Source organism: Barbus barbus (genome assembly GCF_936440315.1).
Source record: "Barbus barbus genome assembly, chromosome: 11".
Lineage (NCBI taxonomy): Eukaryota > Metazoa > Chordata > Actinopteri > Cypriniformes > Cyprinidae > Barbus > Barbus barbus.
In genome coordinates, this window is record NC_136739.1 from 18,631,358 (window position 1) to 18,647,119 (window position 15,762).

At 39.5% G+C, this 15,762-nt stretch overlaps 1 protein-coding gene across 2 annotated transcripts in view; it reads right to left on the reverse strand.

The window, feature by feature from the left end:
• Positions 1–15,762, reverse strand: part of LOC306876835 (diacylglycerol kinase beta-like) — a 130,747-nt gene that overhangs the window by 74,769 nt on the left and 40,216 nt on the right. For both annotated transcript variants that reach the window (XM_079428258.1, XM_079428259.1), the window contains exons 11-16: positions 9,371–9,459; positions 8,205–8,321; positions 7,543–7,641; positions 6,040–6,147; positions 5,869–5,942; positions 3,257–3,331 (exon numbers count right to left, since the gene is read on the reverse strand). In XM_079428258.1, the coding sequence (XP_079284384.1) occupies positions 3,257–3,331; positions 5,869–5,942; positions 6,040–6,147; positions 7,543–7,641; positions 8,205–8,321; positions 9,371–9,459 (562 nt within the window). The remainder of the gene's footprint in view (positions 1–3,256; positions 3,332–5,868; positions 5,943–6,039; positions 6,148–7,542; positions 7,642–8,204; positions 8,322–9,370; positions 9,460–15,762) is intronic.

The following is a 15,762-nucleotide window of genomic DNA, read 5'->3' on the forward strand; positions in this document are numbered from 1 at the left end:
CAGAACGGACCCAGGAGCACGTCACACAGTGGCCTCTTCTGCGCAAACACTTAGCAAAAGAGCACACTTGTCTATTTTCATCTCTCCATCTTTTGATCTCCACTCAGACCCCTGAGTGATCATCAGTTCAGCGATTTTAAAATGATATGACCAGGAGATTGAAAAGAAGAAAGATCAGATAAGAATATAATCAAATTAAAGTGGTTTGTTCTCAGATGATCCATCTGCAGTGTTAATAGTGAAGCTGTACTGATGATACACAGCATTATATTTACATTTATTAATTTATCAGATGCTTAGATCCAGATCAACACAATCAATTGATTCTACAATCATTTACTCGCCTTCATGTAGATTCAAACCAGAGTTTCTTCTGTGGAACACATACAATCAATACAATCGAAGTCAATAATCACCAGAACTTTGATTACCAACATTCTTCAAAATATCTTCCTTTGTGTTCAACAAAGGCAATAAAGTCTGAGAGGTTTAGAATGACATGACAGTGAGTAAATGATGACATAATTGTGACCCTGGACCACAAAGCCACAAGGGTCAATTTTTTTAAATTGAGATTTATACATCATCTGAAAGCTGAATAAATAAGTTAAGGCAATATTTGGCCGAGATACAACTATTTGAAATTCTGGAATCTGAGGGTGCAAAAAAGTCAAAATATTGAGAAAATAGCCTTTAAAGTTGTCCAAATGAAGTTCTTAGCAATGCATATTACTAATCAAAAATTAAGTTTTGATATATTTACGGAAGGAAATTTACAAAATATCTTTACTTAATATCCTGATGATTTTTGGCATAAAAGAAAAATCTATAATTTTGACCCGTACAATGCATTTTTGGCTATTGCTACAAATATACCTGTGCAACTTAAAACTGGTTTTGTGCTCCAGGGTCACAATTGTCATTTTAGGCAAATAAACCAGAATATTAGAAAGCTAAAACAGCAGTTTAGGGCATTTATGTTCAAATAAATTGAATTCAAAAATCTAAACCAAACAGCGGTAAGGGACACATTTTAAACAGTACTTTTTATTAAATAGTACTGTTCAAAACTTTGGGGTCAGTAGGACTTTGTAATGCTTATGTCTCTTATGCTCACCAATGCTGCATTTATTTGATCAAAAAAATACAGTAAAACAGTAATATTGTGATTATTCCAATTTAAAAGACTTCTATTTGATTATTTTGAAATGTAATTTATTTTTGTAATGGCAAAGCATTTATTTAAACAGAAATCTTTTGTAACATTATAAATGTTTTTACTGTCACTTTTGACCAATTTCACGTATCCGAAACCACATTTCTTAATAAAAGAAAATCTTACTGACCCTTAACTTTTGAACAGTAGTGTATTTATTTAGTGGCTTTTCCCCTCTAATATAAATATACAATGTTTTGACTGAATTTTCATTGCTTTTTCTCAGTGTTAATGAAGAGCTGCTACACCAAGCAACGGCACAGACACATTAAAAACATCACATCAAAAAAGGCTGCCCTTGATCTACATGCTTATAAATTAGCTAAGTGCTTAAGGAAGAACATTTAATATATGTCCATATTGTTCTCCATGAGTGAAATCAGCAATGTCACACAATCTCTCTCTCTCTGAGTGGTCTCTTCAGGATGAACAGCGCTCCAGTCGTGACTACAGAACATTGTGTGGTGGTGGTGGGGGGGTGGTCTGGGACGGAAGGTTAGCCTGCTTTCCCGCGAAACGACCATTGCTAAGTGTTTGTTCTGTACTTCTCTCTCTCTCCTTTTTCCTGAATGAGAATCACTGTTGCACAACCACAGGATGCTGAACAGAATGTACTCATGCGTTTTGAGTGGGTTTGTAGAATGTGTAACTGCATAATAGTACACTAAAGTGGAAGTGAGTGCTCATAGCAAACAAAAAAACTGATGAAATCTCTCCAATATCTAAATTGTTAGATAAATGGGAAACAAATTGAGTCTTTTGCTTTTCAGATGTTTCTCTTAAGATAAAAAGCCCAGAAAATATCTTAATGTCTCAAACTGTGCTCAGATTTGCCAACTTTAATATGAAAGTAAAATTCATGGTGGAAAAAAACCTTAAACCAGCCTACTGTAAACTGGTTTATGCTGGTCTTTCAGTCAAGCCAAGCTAGTTTTAGCAGCATGGCCAGCTAGTGGCAGTCTCAAAAACCTATCCAAAACCTCTCTAAACCAGCTAACAGACCAATCTGACCATGCTGGGAGAACAATTTAGACCAACAAACCAGCTGAGACTGGTTTAAGATGTTAAGATGATTTCGCATCAAGTTCTTCCGAGGTCAAATTATCTAATCTGTGCCATCCTAAATATATTGCTCTATATCAATGTTGTTATAATATTAACTAAAACTATTTCTGTGCTGCTCATCCACATGTACAAATGTACAAACTACTGCAAGAAATGTTTTGTTAATCAAAATAATGAAAAATAGGAATATAGCCTTGACAACTGAAATGAGTTTAAATTCAAAATACTAAAATTACTAAAAAGGAAACTAAAAAGATTCAAGCTAAATAGAAATAAAAAAACTAAAAATAATACAATTATAAAAAGTTAGTCATTTTAAAGTGTAAATAGTGTAATAGTATAAAATAATCCTAACACAACACTGTTCTTAACATACTGCCAACAATGGTCTCATTTGCATTTATTTAATTAAAAAAACTTTAATTCAAACCTATGATACTTGAAACATAACCAGTATGGAGTATATGCCAATTTGGTGCTCATAAATTATATGTAAATATGAATATTACAGTGACATTGTCAGATACTGCTACTGTAGAAACTGATTTGGATGACATTGAGTTGGTCTATTATTAAAGACATGTGGGGTGTATGTATGAAGAGGCTTTAGTAAAATGTAGTCGCTTAAAGAGGAAGCCTCGTCGTGACCGACAGGTTCAGAAAAACATTCAGCGCTTGAATGAATACATTTACTCAGCAGGGGGCTGCTTGAGTCATAGTAAATGTCTTGTAGGTCTCTCAAAGTCAGCTCCACTTTGCGAGTGGTTCCTCTCTCAGACTAGTTGATTGCTGGTTGGCTCACTTTATTGCAGGTTTGTAGAAGCAAAAAAGATAAGAGAGGGAGGGAGCCATGCCAGAACAAAGAAACAGTGAGAATGTCAAACTGCTTTTGAGCAAATCCCTGTCATGACTCAAAAAATGTTTTACATGCACATATTTCCCTTGAAATTTGATGGTGGCTTTTAGTAGTCTTACCCTGCCATGGGTCCTCCTTGATCCAGACTGTACACCTGTCTGGGGTTAAGCAGGTACTGGAATTTCCGCAGCACCCTGATGAAGACAGATAAGAACAGAAAAGCATTAAAAGACACACATAGAGGAATGACATTTTTAAACGTAACCACTGTGAACTTCACATTATGATAAAAGGCTTAAAGGGATAATTCAACCAAAAATAACAATTCTTCCATCATTTACCAACCCTCTTGTCATTCCAAGCCCAAATGACTTTCCTTCTTTCATTGAACACACAGGTTTAATTGGTGACAGTTAAAGAAAAAAACACTATAAAATACCATACAGTAAATCTTATTATGGATAGAAAATCCTGACATGCATCCCATCTCTTCTTCATTAGAGATCACAAGAGAAGTGCGATGCTAAATTCATGAACAAATCATTATTTTATGTCAGATATTTTCAACGAATCACACAAAAGTTCTAAATGATCTGCTCATGAATTAGACTGATCCATTTCTACACTGGGATCATAAAATATACCTGGATGTAAGTCCCATTTACATGAGCTCCCTCAGAATAATTCCCCTTACAGTACCTGTAAGTGTAAACACATTATTTTAATATTGATCATTCATTTTAATTTATTTATTTTATTGTTATTTAAACTGTCCTTCTGCTTCAAAACTCTGAATTTGTGTTTGCTTGTTAGTTAGATAAAATTTGTTAGTTATATTTTTAGTTAAAAATAGCTTCTAAAATAAAAGTAGGTTTACATAATATACACTGTCGTTCAAAAGTTTGGGATCAGTTTTTTTTTTAAATCTCTTAGTCTTTTATGCTCAACCTATAGGCTATATTTATTTGATCAGAAATAAAGAAAAAAATAGCAATTTCTAATATTGGTTTCCTATTTTAATATAAATATAATATATTTCTGTGACGCAGTGCTGAATTTTTTTTTCAGTGCTGAAACAGCCATTACTCCAGTTTTCAGTGTCACACGATCCTTCAGAAATCATCCTAATTTGCTGATTTATTATCAGTGTTAAAACTGTTGTGCTGCTTAATATTGTTTGGAACCTGTGAAAAGTTTTCTTTGATTCTTTGATAAATAAAAAGTTAAAAAGAACAGCATTTATTCAAAACACAAATCTTTTCTAACAATATAAGTCTACTTTACTATCACTTTATCCATTTAACACATCCTTCCTGAATAAAATATATGTGTGTGTGTGTGTGTGTATATATTTATATATATTTTATAGAAGATATATTAGATATATATATATATTAGAAGAAAAAATAGTTAGATTTGGAATAACAAATTAAAAACATGTGGCCTTTGTTTCTCTCAGTTAATCAAAAACAATCAACAGATTCAAACTGTCCTTGTGCTACAAAACTGAATTTTTGCTTGTTGGTTACATCAAGTTTGTTTGTTAGTCCTTTTTTGTTTAAATCAAAACAATAGAAATATTTTTTTTGCATAAACACCATTCGATTTTAGAAGAAAATAACAAAAGGGAAGGGAATAACAAAATCAATTTTTTCACTAAAATCAAAAAAATAACCCTCCCCCCACCCCAATTAATCAAAGATATAATCAACAGATTGTTCGTCGCAGCTCAAACGTTGGAACAACATAAGGATGAGTAAATGATGACAGAATGTTCTATTTTGGTTGAACTGTTCCTTGAAAAGACAGATAGACACACATATGGAGGAATGATATTCTTAAAACGTCATTATTCCATTATCATAAAAGGCCACCCAAACCTCGGAATCAATGAAGTTAAGCAAGACAGAAACACACATACACAGATTGCACACAGTTGCAGCAGTGCTCCTCAATAACCTTGAAGCAATAAAATGATTATTGAGGACTCTGCAATGTCCTTCACTTCTAACTCTGTTAGCTACTCTGCCCCTTTAGTATGCAAAGACACAGAGAGAGGAAGAGAAATAAGTCGGCTGTTAGTTTGAGGTGCGTCACAAGCTATGCTTTTATGTGGGGGTGATAATTTGAGCATTTATTAACACTGAAGCATTCATTCATTCCCTATGCAAAGAACAAAAGAACGCAGTCAAGTGTCAAGCCCGACCAATGAGCTTTCAGTACGCTGCTCAGGGTGAATATGGTGGAAAAATACACTCGGTACAGTATGATTCAACGGTGACCACTCTGTTCCTTTGTTTGCATCAAAGAACCACCAAAATGGTCTTTCTTTTTTGGGGCCAGGGCAGTTATCGCGTCTTTGTTTGAGCACATGTCTAATAATGGAGGATAATCGGCCAATTAATGGTATTTAAAACTGTGTTGCTATGGTGATGCCAGCACAAAATCCCAAAACCAGTCCCCCGGAGGATGTTGGGTGGGTGGTGAGAGCTGAAACAACACCCACATTCTTCCTCCTTAAACAGCATTACTGTCTCCTTCAAGCTTTGATGGTATTTAGGACACTGCCAGTAAGCAAGAAAAAGAGTGGGACTTTTGTTTAACATGTCTATGCAGATTCGACTGACTTCAGATGGTTTGACAAACCTCCTCATTGGAACCATTACAGCAGTACAAGGTCAGAGAATATGAAAAATGATGATGCAACAGTTTGAGATTCAAAGACGTTTACCTCTCTCCCTGCCGACCACCACTTTTAGGATTAACCAGCACAAGGAGGGGGTGTGTCCCGGGCAGAGGGGTGATCTTAAAAAGCAGAAAGGGAGAAAAGGTTACAAACACACACACACATACGTGTGCTGCACAGATTTGCACTCCCAGAGCGTGTCTGCTGAGGACTCACCTGCAGTGCCTGACCGTCACCGGTGAACTTGAAACACTGGCCGGTGTCCTCAGGGCTGGTACTGGGGGATGATTCTCCTTCACCTCTTTTGACGGCAGAATGACGGTCCTACAGATATACAGACATTACAGTGAACATCAAACAGCGAGTGAGACAAATGTGCATCTGAGTTAAGAATGACAAGACAAATGCAATTTCAGTCTCACTTTATTATATTTCTCCTTAACTTAGAAAGAACTGATGTTTTAGCAGTTCTACAGGTCGTTTTGCAATGCATATGAAACTGAATACTTTTATTCGGCAAGGATGCGTTAAACTGACCAAAAGTGATAGTGAAGACATTTACAATGTTACGAAAAAATTCAATTTCAAATAAATTTTCAAATTCTATTTCTATTTGAAAATCTACTTCACTATTAATGCTGTTTATTATAACTTTCTATTCATCAAGTAATCCTGAAAAAACGTATGGATATTATTTGGCAAAGTCATTTGTAACTGTATTGGAACAACTGCATAGCTGTGCATTTCTTGGACAATAACTGCACACCTTAAAATGTTCATCAACCAATCAGAATCACACATTCAATAGCCCCATTGTTTTAATTATAAATTTTTTTTTTTACTGTATCCAGTAAATGCAGCTTTTGCGAACATGAGACTTTTTTCAAAAACAAAATAATCTTACTGACAAAACTTGTTTGTGAATTTCCTTGATTGAGTCATACTTTTTATAAGGTTTATAAGGTTTTACTGGAATCATTTTATCTTGAAAACCATTTACTTAAATTTATATTTAATTCATTAAAAACAAAGATGGAATAGAACAAAAACAGTGAACATTCTTTAATTTATTAATTAAAATTCCCAGTCAGTAGGAATTATTTTTTTGCACAAAAGTGCCCAAAAAAACGCCCTTATATTATTGATATATAAATATATATATATAAAAAATGCATGCATGTATAGATAGATGTATTACAAATATATTTCTCCTTCCTTGTAGATGTAATAACTGGCTAAAATCAACGGCCAACGTAACTCAGACCTCAATTCTATTTCTATTTTTTTCTCTTTTTTTACGTAAGCGACGGACATTGCAAAACATTGCTTTTTAAATAAATATTTAAAGATTTGGAAGCCACGGCAACATGCAGGAGAAATATTATCTTCTTTCTGATGGTTATGTCATGCGCGCCTGCAGCCATCCAGGTGTGTGATTGGTGTTTGGTGCAATTTACATTAAATTAACATCAATTTTCTTAACATTAATCAACAATAAGGGTCGTGTATAACTCTAAAATTAAAATAACCTCTAACTATCTAGAAAGGACTTGCATTGTGTCTACAATACCCCCAAAATATAGTATAGACTACTCATTGGTCCCAGTAGAGAGGAGGCCCATTAGAGAATTCGTCCAGGTCCCACCCATGAAAAAAATTGTCCTGGGATCCTTGCATTTTAGCATATCAAAAGAGTGCAGTGGGAGAGACTGAACTCACCAGAACAACAGGGCAGATGTACGACGGCAGGAGTGTGTGATCTTTTAATGGCCCACCGTCACATTCAGGCTTCACATTAGACGCACACTTGTTATGGAGCTGGAAAACACACACATATAGATGAGAAGTGGTGGAGAATGACACATCAACAGACTGGAATGGACTGGATCTTTTGTGACTTGTTTTATCCTCACTGATCTGTCATTGTAAGAAGAAATTAAATGGTAGGAACAAACATGAAAGCAGGATCTGTATTTTATATTAAATTAGTTGCAGGTTTAGAGTTGAAACTGTCAGGAGAGATGGTTCAGAGAGTGTGCAGGAGCATATAATGTGATAGTAAAAATCTTTATGCAGAGTTAAAGCTTTTGAATGAGTGTTAAGTGCTGACACTTATCTTTATTAGGGCTATTTTAAAACAAATTGGCCACGTCCACTAAATGGTGTGAAAGTTTAGGTGAAGAACCCCACCAAGTGGTGTGAATAAGTATTACATTAAAATGGCTTTTTAGAAAAATAGGCTACAACTGAATTAAACTGAGATAAAAAGAAAAAATGCAATAAACTTTGCTCAAGACATCTTTAAAAAAAATTACAATGAATATTAATACTAACACAAAAGTTTTAAACTCACTGGCCACAGTAAGTCGGTATATACTCACAGTGATTTGACACCAAACACAGTGAAGGCCTGTTAGACCTTGATAGCACTTGATACTGCGGTGACATTTGTCACATTTTGTTGGGGAGTTGCCCTCCATCCAAACATGCTGCATAGCCTAGAGAGACATTAAATAGAGACTCATTATTTATTTTAGTTGTGAAATACTCAAACAGCCCATCTATACATTACTGAAATTATTTTCCTGCTCTGTCATGCATTTATAAGGCATTTTATTCTATCACTAACTGCAATATAATTTTACTTAGAATACACAGGATATTAGTATAGAAATAATAATTACCATTGTTGGAATGTGCTAAAATCAGAGCTTTCAAATTGATCCTTTGGGAAGGGTCTAGAAAATTACATTTTCTTTTAGTCTAACAATGTTAAAAGCTAAAAATGATTATTACAATATACAGCATGTGAGATGAAGGTAAGACTAATGAAGTAACTTACAACTTATTACTTTGAATTTGATAGTTTATAATATTTTCACACAAGCTCCAAGTTAATAAAACACATTAAGCATGATAACTGATATTTTCACTGGTCAATGCAATTTTATTGCTTTGTACACTAAAATTACACGCCACATCTGTAATTTTAGTGTACAAAGCCTATAATAGCCTATAATACACTGTGAAATCATAATCTACAGACATTTTTTTTTTTAACGCAGTGCCTTCCATCTCTGTGGTAGTAACAGCATTGGGAGCGCAAGTTTTAAAGAGGTGTCAGTGACTACTAAAACAGTGCTGTGTGATTTTTGTCTTTTCCCTCTAGTTCCTAGTACAGAAAAAGACGTTATACACAGGATGTTCTCATAGCCTTTCTGACATGTCCACAGAACATTATTTTGAGGTTAAACCAAGAGTTACGGGTCTGGAAAGTTGCCTTGGGTGAAAACTGAGCTGGACTGCAGTCAGCGGATAAAATAATCATAACACGAGTCGTTTACTAATAATAGAACACTGTGTTTGTTAGAACTATGAGCTCTGTACCAAACACATCAATCTGGGACTCCTACTTTCACAAAAATTAAAAAATGTTTCTTATGAAATTATTGCTTCTGGCCTTACTGCAAATAAATCCTCAGATTAAAAAATCCAGTTTAAACACAGTGAGTGTTAATTTGTAAGCGTATGTTGTTTATGCACTCACATTGGTGTGTCTGCGGGACTTTGCGTAGGTGCTAATGCAAGGAGCAATGTCTTTGGACACACAGCGCTCATGGACTGTGTACTTGCATACTGCCAAACAAAAGACAGGACTGTGAGAGATGGAATATGAGAGAATGAAGGGAAACTTTTCAAACAGAAAACTACACGGAGAACAGACAGACGGATAGGTAGTTAGAAAGAAAGTGTGATAGAAAAACAGACAGACAGATAAAGCGATAGATAGACAAAAAGATGAGAGATAACAGAGAGACAGAAAGGCACAATGAAAGCCAGAACAACACGGGCAGATATAATTAAATAGAATGACAGATAGTTAGAACAACAGATGGCTAGACAGAATGACAGACCAGAATCACGGAAACCAGTCAAAAAATGGAATTTACTGTATGTCGTCACAGAATTTGACCAATTGTGGATGAATAAATCAAAAGTAGGTCAATGCTCTTAAGCCAAAACGTGATATGGACTACTGGCTGTGAATATTAAGATGCAAAATACTATTTAAATATTAATCCTGCGTGTTCCGCATGTCTCTTTGTGATAGAATGGCATAGACGTGCAGTTTTGTTTTTTACACATAATGAAGTGCATGTGATGCTGCTCGCAGTGTTTTCAGACTCTGCTGCCTCAATATATGATTACATGAATACATGAACATAATCTATAGAACTGCTCTGAGAGTCACTTCATGAGCATTTACTGTTTCTTGTGAGAACAACTATTGCCATATGCAAACAGAAAAAATGTATGGTCTTCACAACAACCTCTCAAAATAAAAATTCAGTTCAACTTGAAGAAACTGTGACAGAAATATATTATTAATATGATGATAGTAGTAGTACTATTACTACTACTACAAATGAAATTATTTTTAAAACATTATTTTTAAGGAACATTTACCAGAAAATTTATTTACCAGAATTTATTTACCAGAAAAATGTAAAATACCTTGTGTATTTCTGAAAAAAAAAAAAAATTATTTCCTCTTCAGGAACTTGAGCTGCGTCAGGAGACACTTTGGGGAACGCCAACAGCGTAACCGGCTTTGAATACCAATGAAATCTGTCCAATGGATGGGAGGGACGTCACGGGCGAGGTGACGTAATGACCAGCTGGTATAAAAGCACGTGCAGTGAAACCGGCGTCAGCTTTCTGTCATTCAGCTAGCGCTCTGTGTTTCTGTCTTATTTACTGTTGTCTGTCTTTAGCTATGTCTAAGAAGAGCCCGTTTAAGGCTTGGAATATGGGAGAAGCGCAATACGAGCTTTGTGTTCCTCCCTGCAAACGTTTTTTGTGTGCGGGGGATACACACAGCTTGTGTGTGTTTGACGTTCCCCGCGGCGCTGCCCCGCTTCCGTTGAGGCGGAGCGAGTACGGCACTCGTGAGGTTCGCATCGGGATCTGATGGAGGGATCGGAGACAAGCGAGTCTCTATCTCCATCCTCACCTGTCAGATCCCATGACCGCTCCTCGAGTTCGGAAGCCTGCCTTGCGGTTACTTTCCCCTGGGGCAGCAGCATCGGCGTTTCTCGTGTCTTCCTCCGAGGAGGTTGACATGGGAGGCGTCGAGCATGTTGCACCCACTCTGTCACCCCAATATGAGGAGCTTGTGGAGTGTCTTAGTCGAACCGCAGAGAGGATTATACAAGCGTTTTCTGCGGTTTCAGACTCACCTCCACATCGGAGCCTGGCTTTTTTTTTTTCAATTCGGCCCGCCTCTTCGTCCCCTCATTCGATTACTACGGTAATGTGATGGGGACGAGTGAGCGCGGTTACAGAGCGATGCCGCGTGTGGAACAGACACTTGCGAGCTATCTGTCCCCTGACGCTGCGTCGTCTCTGAAGGCAAGGGGTACGCGGCAGCAGGTCGGGCTGGCTTATGTCTGCACACCATGGTGGTGTTGCGGGCATGTCAGGCTGACCTGCTCAAGGAGTTGGATGAGGGCGAGGTATTTAGTGCGGAGGACATTCGTGAACTCCGCAAAACCGCTGATTTGTCTCTCCGCGCCGCCAGGGAGACCGTCAAGGCGATCTGTGGCAGCCCTGGTGGCGGCGGAGAGGCATCTTTGGTTGACCCTGTTGGATTTAAAGAAAAACCGCGACAGGGTCTTCCTTCTGGACGCCCCACTTTACTTTCTGGCCTTTTTTGGTTCGGGAGGCAGGTGGCGGCGTTCCAGCAGTTTCTCCCTCGCCGCTCTCTAGCTCACAGGGCTGCTGGGCGAGAGCAGCCCCTGCTGCGTACTGGCTCCTCGTATAGGCAAGCTTGCCCCCGCGGGAGTGGGACAGGGCAGTAAGAAGGGTGCGCGGTCAAGGACCTCCCAGCCAAGCAGGTGAAGAGGTCTTTGGCCAAGAAGCCCTGATGTGAGTGGGATCAGGGCTTATGAGGGTAGCCCCGCTGGGGTAGAGCACGATTCACCGCAGCGTACGGTGCTCGTCTTCCCCCAGTGCCCTCAGGAGATCGATCTGCTAACCCTGCCACATATGGCGTTTCAGGGCGCAGTGGTCTCCAGCGAGCACACATCTCAGTCTCTTCCGCCCAGAACCGTAGCGGAGCTGAGATGCTCGCCACCCCTTCGGGGCTCTCTGGAGCAGCTAGTTCGGCCGTTCCCTGCCGTTGTGCCGTTCCAGGGCACCGAATTAGCCTCACCGAATCTCGAGAGACTGGTTCCCTTAGTAGACAATTTTGCAGCGTGGAAACTACTGCCAAATGTGTCTCGATGGGTCCTGCGCACTGTAGAGAGAGGCTACAGAATCCAGTTCGATTCTCGTCCGCCTCAATTCAACGGGGTGAATTCCACGTTAGTGGGCCCCGAGCAGGCTCTGGTAATGGAACAAGAGGTAGATACTCTCTTAAGGAAGGAAGCCATCGAGGTGGGTCCTCCTTACGAAGAGAGTCTGGGTTCTACAGCCGGTACTTCATAGTTCCAAGGAGGATGGAGGATTGCATCCCATTTTAGATCTGCATCAATTGAACCGCTCAGTCTGCAAGACTGAAGTTCAAGATGCTCAGGTAAGTATCTCAGATCGAGTCCGAGGACTGGTTTGACACGTAGATCTAAAAGACGCATTCTTCCATGTCTCCATCCTTCCCACTCACAGGAAGTTCCTGAGGTTTGCTTTCGGGGGCAAAGCTTACCAATATCGGGTACTTCCCTTCGGCCTAGCACTCTCGCCCCGCACTTTTACGAGTGTGTGTGTGGGTGCCGCGTTAGCTCCGCTGCGGCTACGGGGCGTCCGCATACTCAATTACATCGACTATTGGTTGATTCTCGCTCAATCAGAGCGGAGGGCGGCTCAACATTGAGGTGTTGTTCTCACTCACTTAAAAGTGTTGGGGTTAAGACTGAACCCCAAGAAAAGTGTGCTTTCTCCATTACAGAGAACCACTTATCTGGGGGTGGTGGGGATTCGACCATGCTGCATGTCTCCTGCTCGGATCGAGTATTGACTCACGAAAGTCAGGAGGGTGAAAGAAGGCCAGTCAATCACTGTCAAGCAGTTTCAGATACTGCTGGGTCTGGTGGCAGCTGCGTCCAATGTGATACCTATTGGCCTGCTTTACATGAGACCCCTACAGTGGTGGCTCAAGACCAAGGGGTTCTCCCCGAGGGGGAAATCCGCTTCGCATGATCAAGGTCACGCGGCAATGCCTACGTGCTGTAGACATGTGGAGACAACCTTGGCTCTTGTCCCAGGGCCCGGTGCTGGGAGCTCCGTGTCGCCGCGTACGCTAGCGACGGACGCATCCTTCACCAGTTGGGGAGCGGTCATCAGTGCCCACCCTGCCCACGGTCTGTGGAGGGGTCATCATCTCGCTTGGCACGTGCTCAGGCTTGAGATGCTGGCCGTGTTTCAGGCTCTGAAATAGTTTCTCCCAGACCTAAGAGGTTGCCATGTGTTAGTTTGCACCGACAAAACACATCAGTGGTCTCTTATATCAACCACCAAGGAGGTCTGCGGTTCGTACCTCCTGTACAGGCTGGCGCACCAGATCCTTGTGTGGGCTATGAGGCCGAGCTCTCCTGGTTGGTTGAGCTGGCATTGCTCATGCTGAGAGTTAAGTTCTCCACTCTCCTGAGATCTTCCTTGGTAGAGCTAGCATTGCTCCCCTCACTATAGAGGGTCACCTATGAGCATGCTGCTCCCTCCCGGCTCTCCTGTTGGTCGAGCTGGCATTGTTCCCCTCAACTCAGAGGGTCACCTTGAGCATGCCGCTCCCTTCTGAGCGTCTGAGTTAGCATCTCAATGTGGGAGCAGACAACCTGTCGAGGCAGGGGCTGTTATCTGGGGCAAGGTTATTATAGTTTTTAATTTTTAAATTCGTTTTATTTTAATATCGTTTTCAAATTTGCTAAGAAATTCAGTTTAGTTTTTATTAGTTTCATTAGTATTTTTGTTAGTTTTAGTTTAGTTTGTATTTTGTGAATACATTTTTATTTAGTTTTTATATAGTTTAGTTTCCGTTTTAGTTTCAGTTTTAATTAAAGTTTAGCAGAATCAACAGATCACTTCCAGAGCGAAGGCCAAAGAAAGACTTAGCATAATTTAACCTTATAGTGAGGCAAACGTTTAACGACAAAATGAACCCATGCTGAGATTGAGAGATGGTAAAAGTATACAAATATACACCAAAGGAAGTTTACTACATAAATCTACACAAATTGCGCTTAATGTCATATCTAATGGTGTGTTGAGATATTTAATATGAAAATAAACGTAGCCTAATTTGGTTATATGTCTTTTTTTCTTATTTAACCATAATCATGATGTTGTAACTGTCTTGTCTTGCGCACTTTACCGTGAACATCTGCGCATAAATCATAACCGGGACTAATGAAATTCAATAATAACGGCAAACTGGGCCTATTTAAAGGCTTACATTTGCATGTGTTATTTTCTTTATTTATGAAGAATTATAAGCGTGTGTATGATGTGATTTAGCCTATGCATATTTATTTGTTCGAAAGTTTGGCAGTGATCACAAGATGCTATAGGGCAAGTTTTGTATTGTTTACAGAAAGGTGTGTTCTCTTCTTTATTTTCTGTTAATTATCATGTTGTGTCTGTTTTTCTTCAAAGCACCAATTTGCCTAATGTTGGTTTGATTGCTTGTATTAGATGAGAAAATAAATAAGTTTGCCTTCCTGATGTTGTAGATTAATGTGGGTCCGGTTCGAGTCGCGACTCTCTGTCTTTGTCAAACGGTTCTGGTCTGGTAGGCTACAGAAATAAATGAGTGCTGCTGTGGGATAACGGGTCGGGTGCTCTGTTAAGTACTGCTGGTGCAGGATGCAGGACTCTGCTTTAAACTGCTTTGCGTCTCTCCGTCAGAGATGCGCCATTTACAGGTATTTCCCTAAACCGCCACACAGCTCATATATTTTTCAGCCAAGGGGTGAGAACTTAATGATTATGAAAACGATTATTTATTTTTTGTTAATTATTATTTTATTTAAGTTACTTTTTCAATAACTGTTGTTAGTTTCGTTTCGTTTTAGTTTTTCAAATATTTTTACATTTTTATTTTATTTCAGTTTACAAAATTGTTTTTTCATCAATAGTCTTCGTCTTAGTTTTAGTTTTCTTTTACGAAAATAACCTTGATCCGGGGAATGGATGCTTCACACCGAGGTGGTGAAGCAGATCTGGAGAGTGTTTGGCCAGGCTCAGGTGGACCTCTTCGCTACTCAGACAGCGCAATGTCCCCTCTGGTACTCTCTACGTCATCCAGCTCCGAGGGGCTGGATGCCATGGTACAGACGTGGCCGAGGCTTCATCTGTACGCCTGTACGCCTTTCCCCTCGCCGATGGGAGTCAGAGCTCATTCCACGAGGAGTGTGGCAGCCTCCAGGCCTTTCTCACAGGTGTCCCTATCCAGGACATCTGCAACGCTGCGGGATGTTCTACACCCCTGACCTTTGTCAGGTTTTATGGCCTAGACATGCGAGCCACTCCAGGTTTTTCCATTCTCTCGCCCTAGCTGTGCTCCGTATGGATACACACAGGTCAGGGACATGGAAGTCTGGTGCCGTGGGTATCTCGTTCCCTAAAGCGTCTCCTGATGCAGCTCGAGTTCCTGAAGAGGAATGTCTTAGGTTACGTATGTAACCCCAGTTCCTCGAAGGAACGAGACGCTGCGTCGCGAGGCCACACTTCCGGCATCCCTGCCAGTGCTTGCTTCATTCTAGAAGCTGACGCCGGTTTCACGCTGCTTTTTTACCAGCTGGTCATTACGTCACCTCCTGCGTAATGACCAGCTGGTATAACGAGACGCTGCATCTCGTTCCTTCGAGGAACTGGGGTTACATACGTAACCTAAGACGATATATATATATATATATATATATATATATATATATATATATATATATA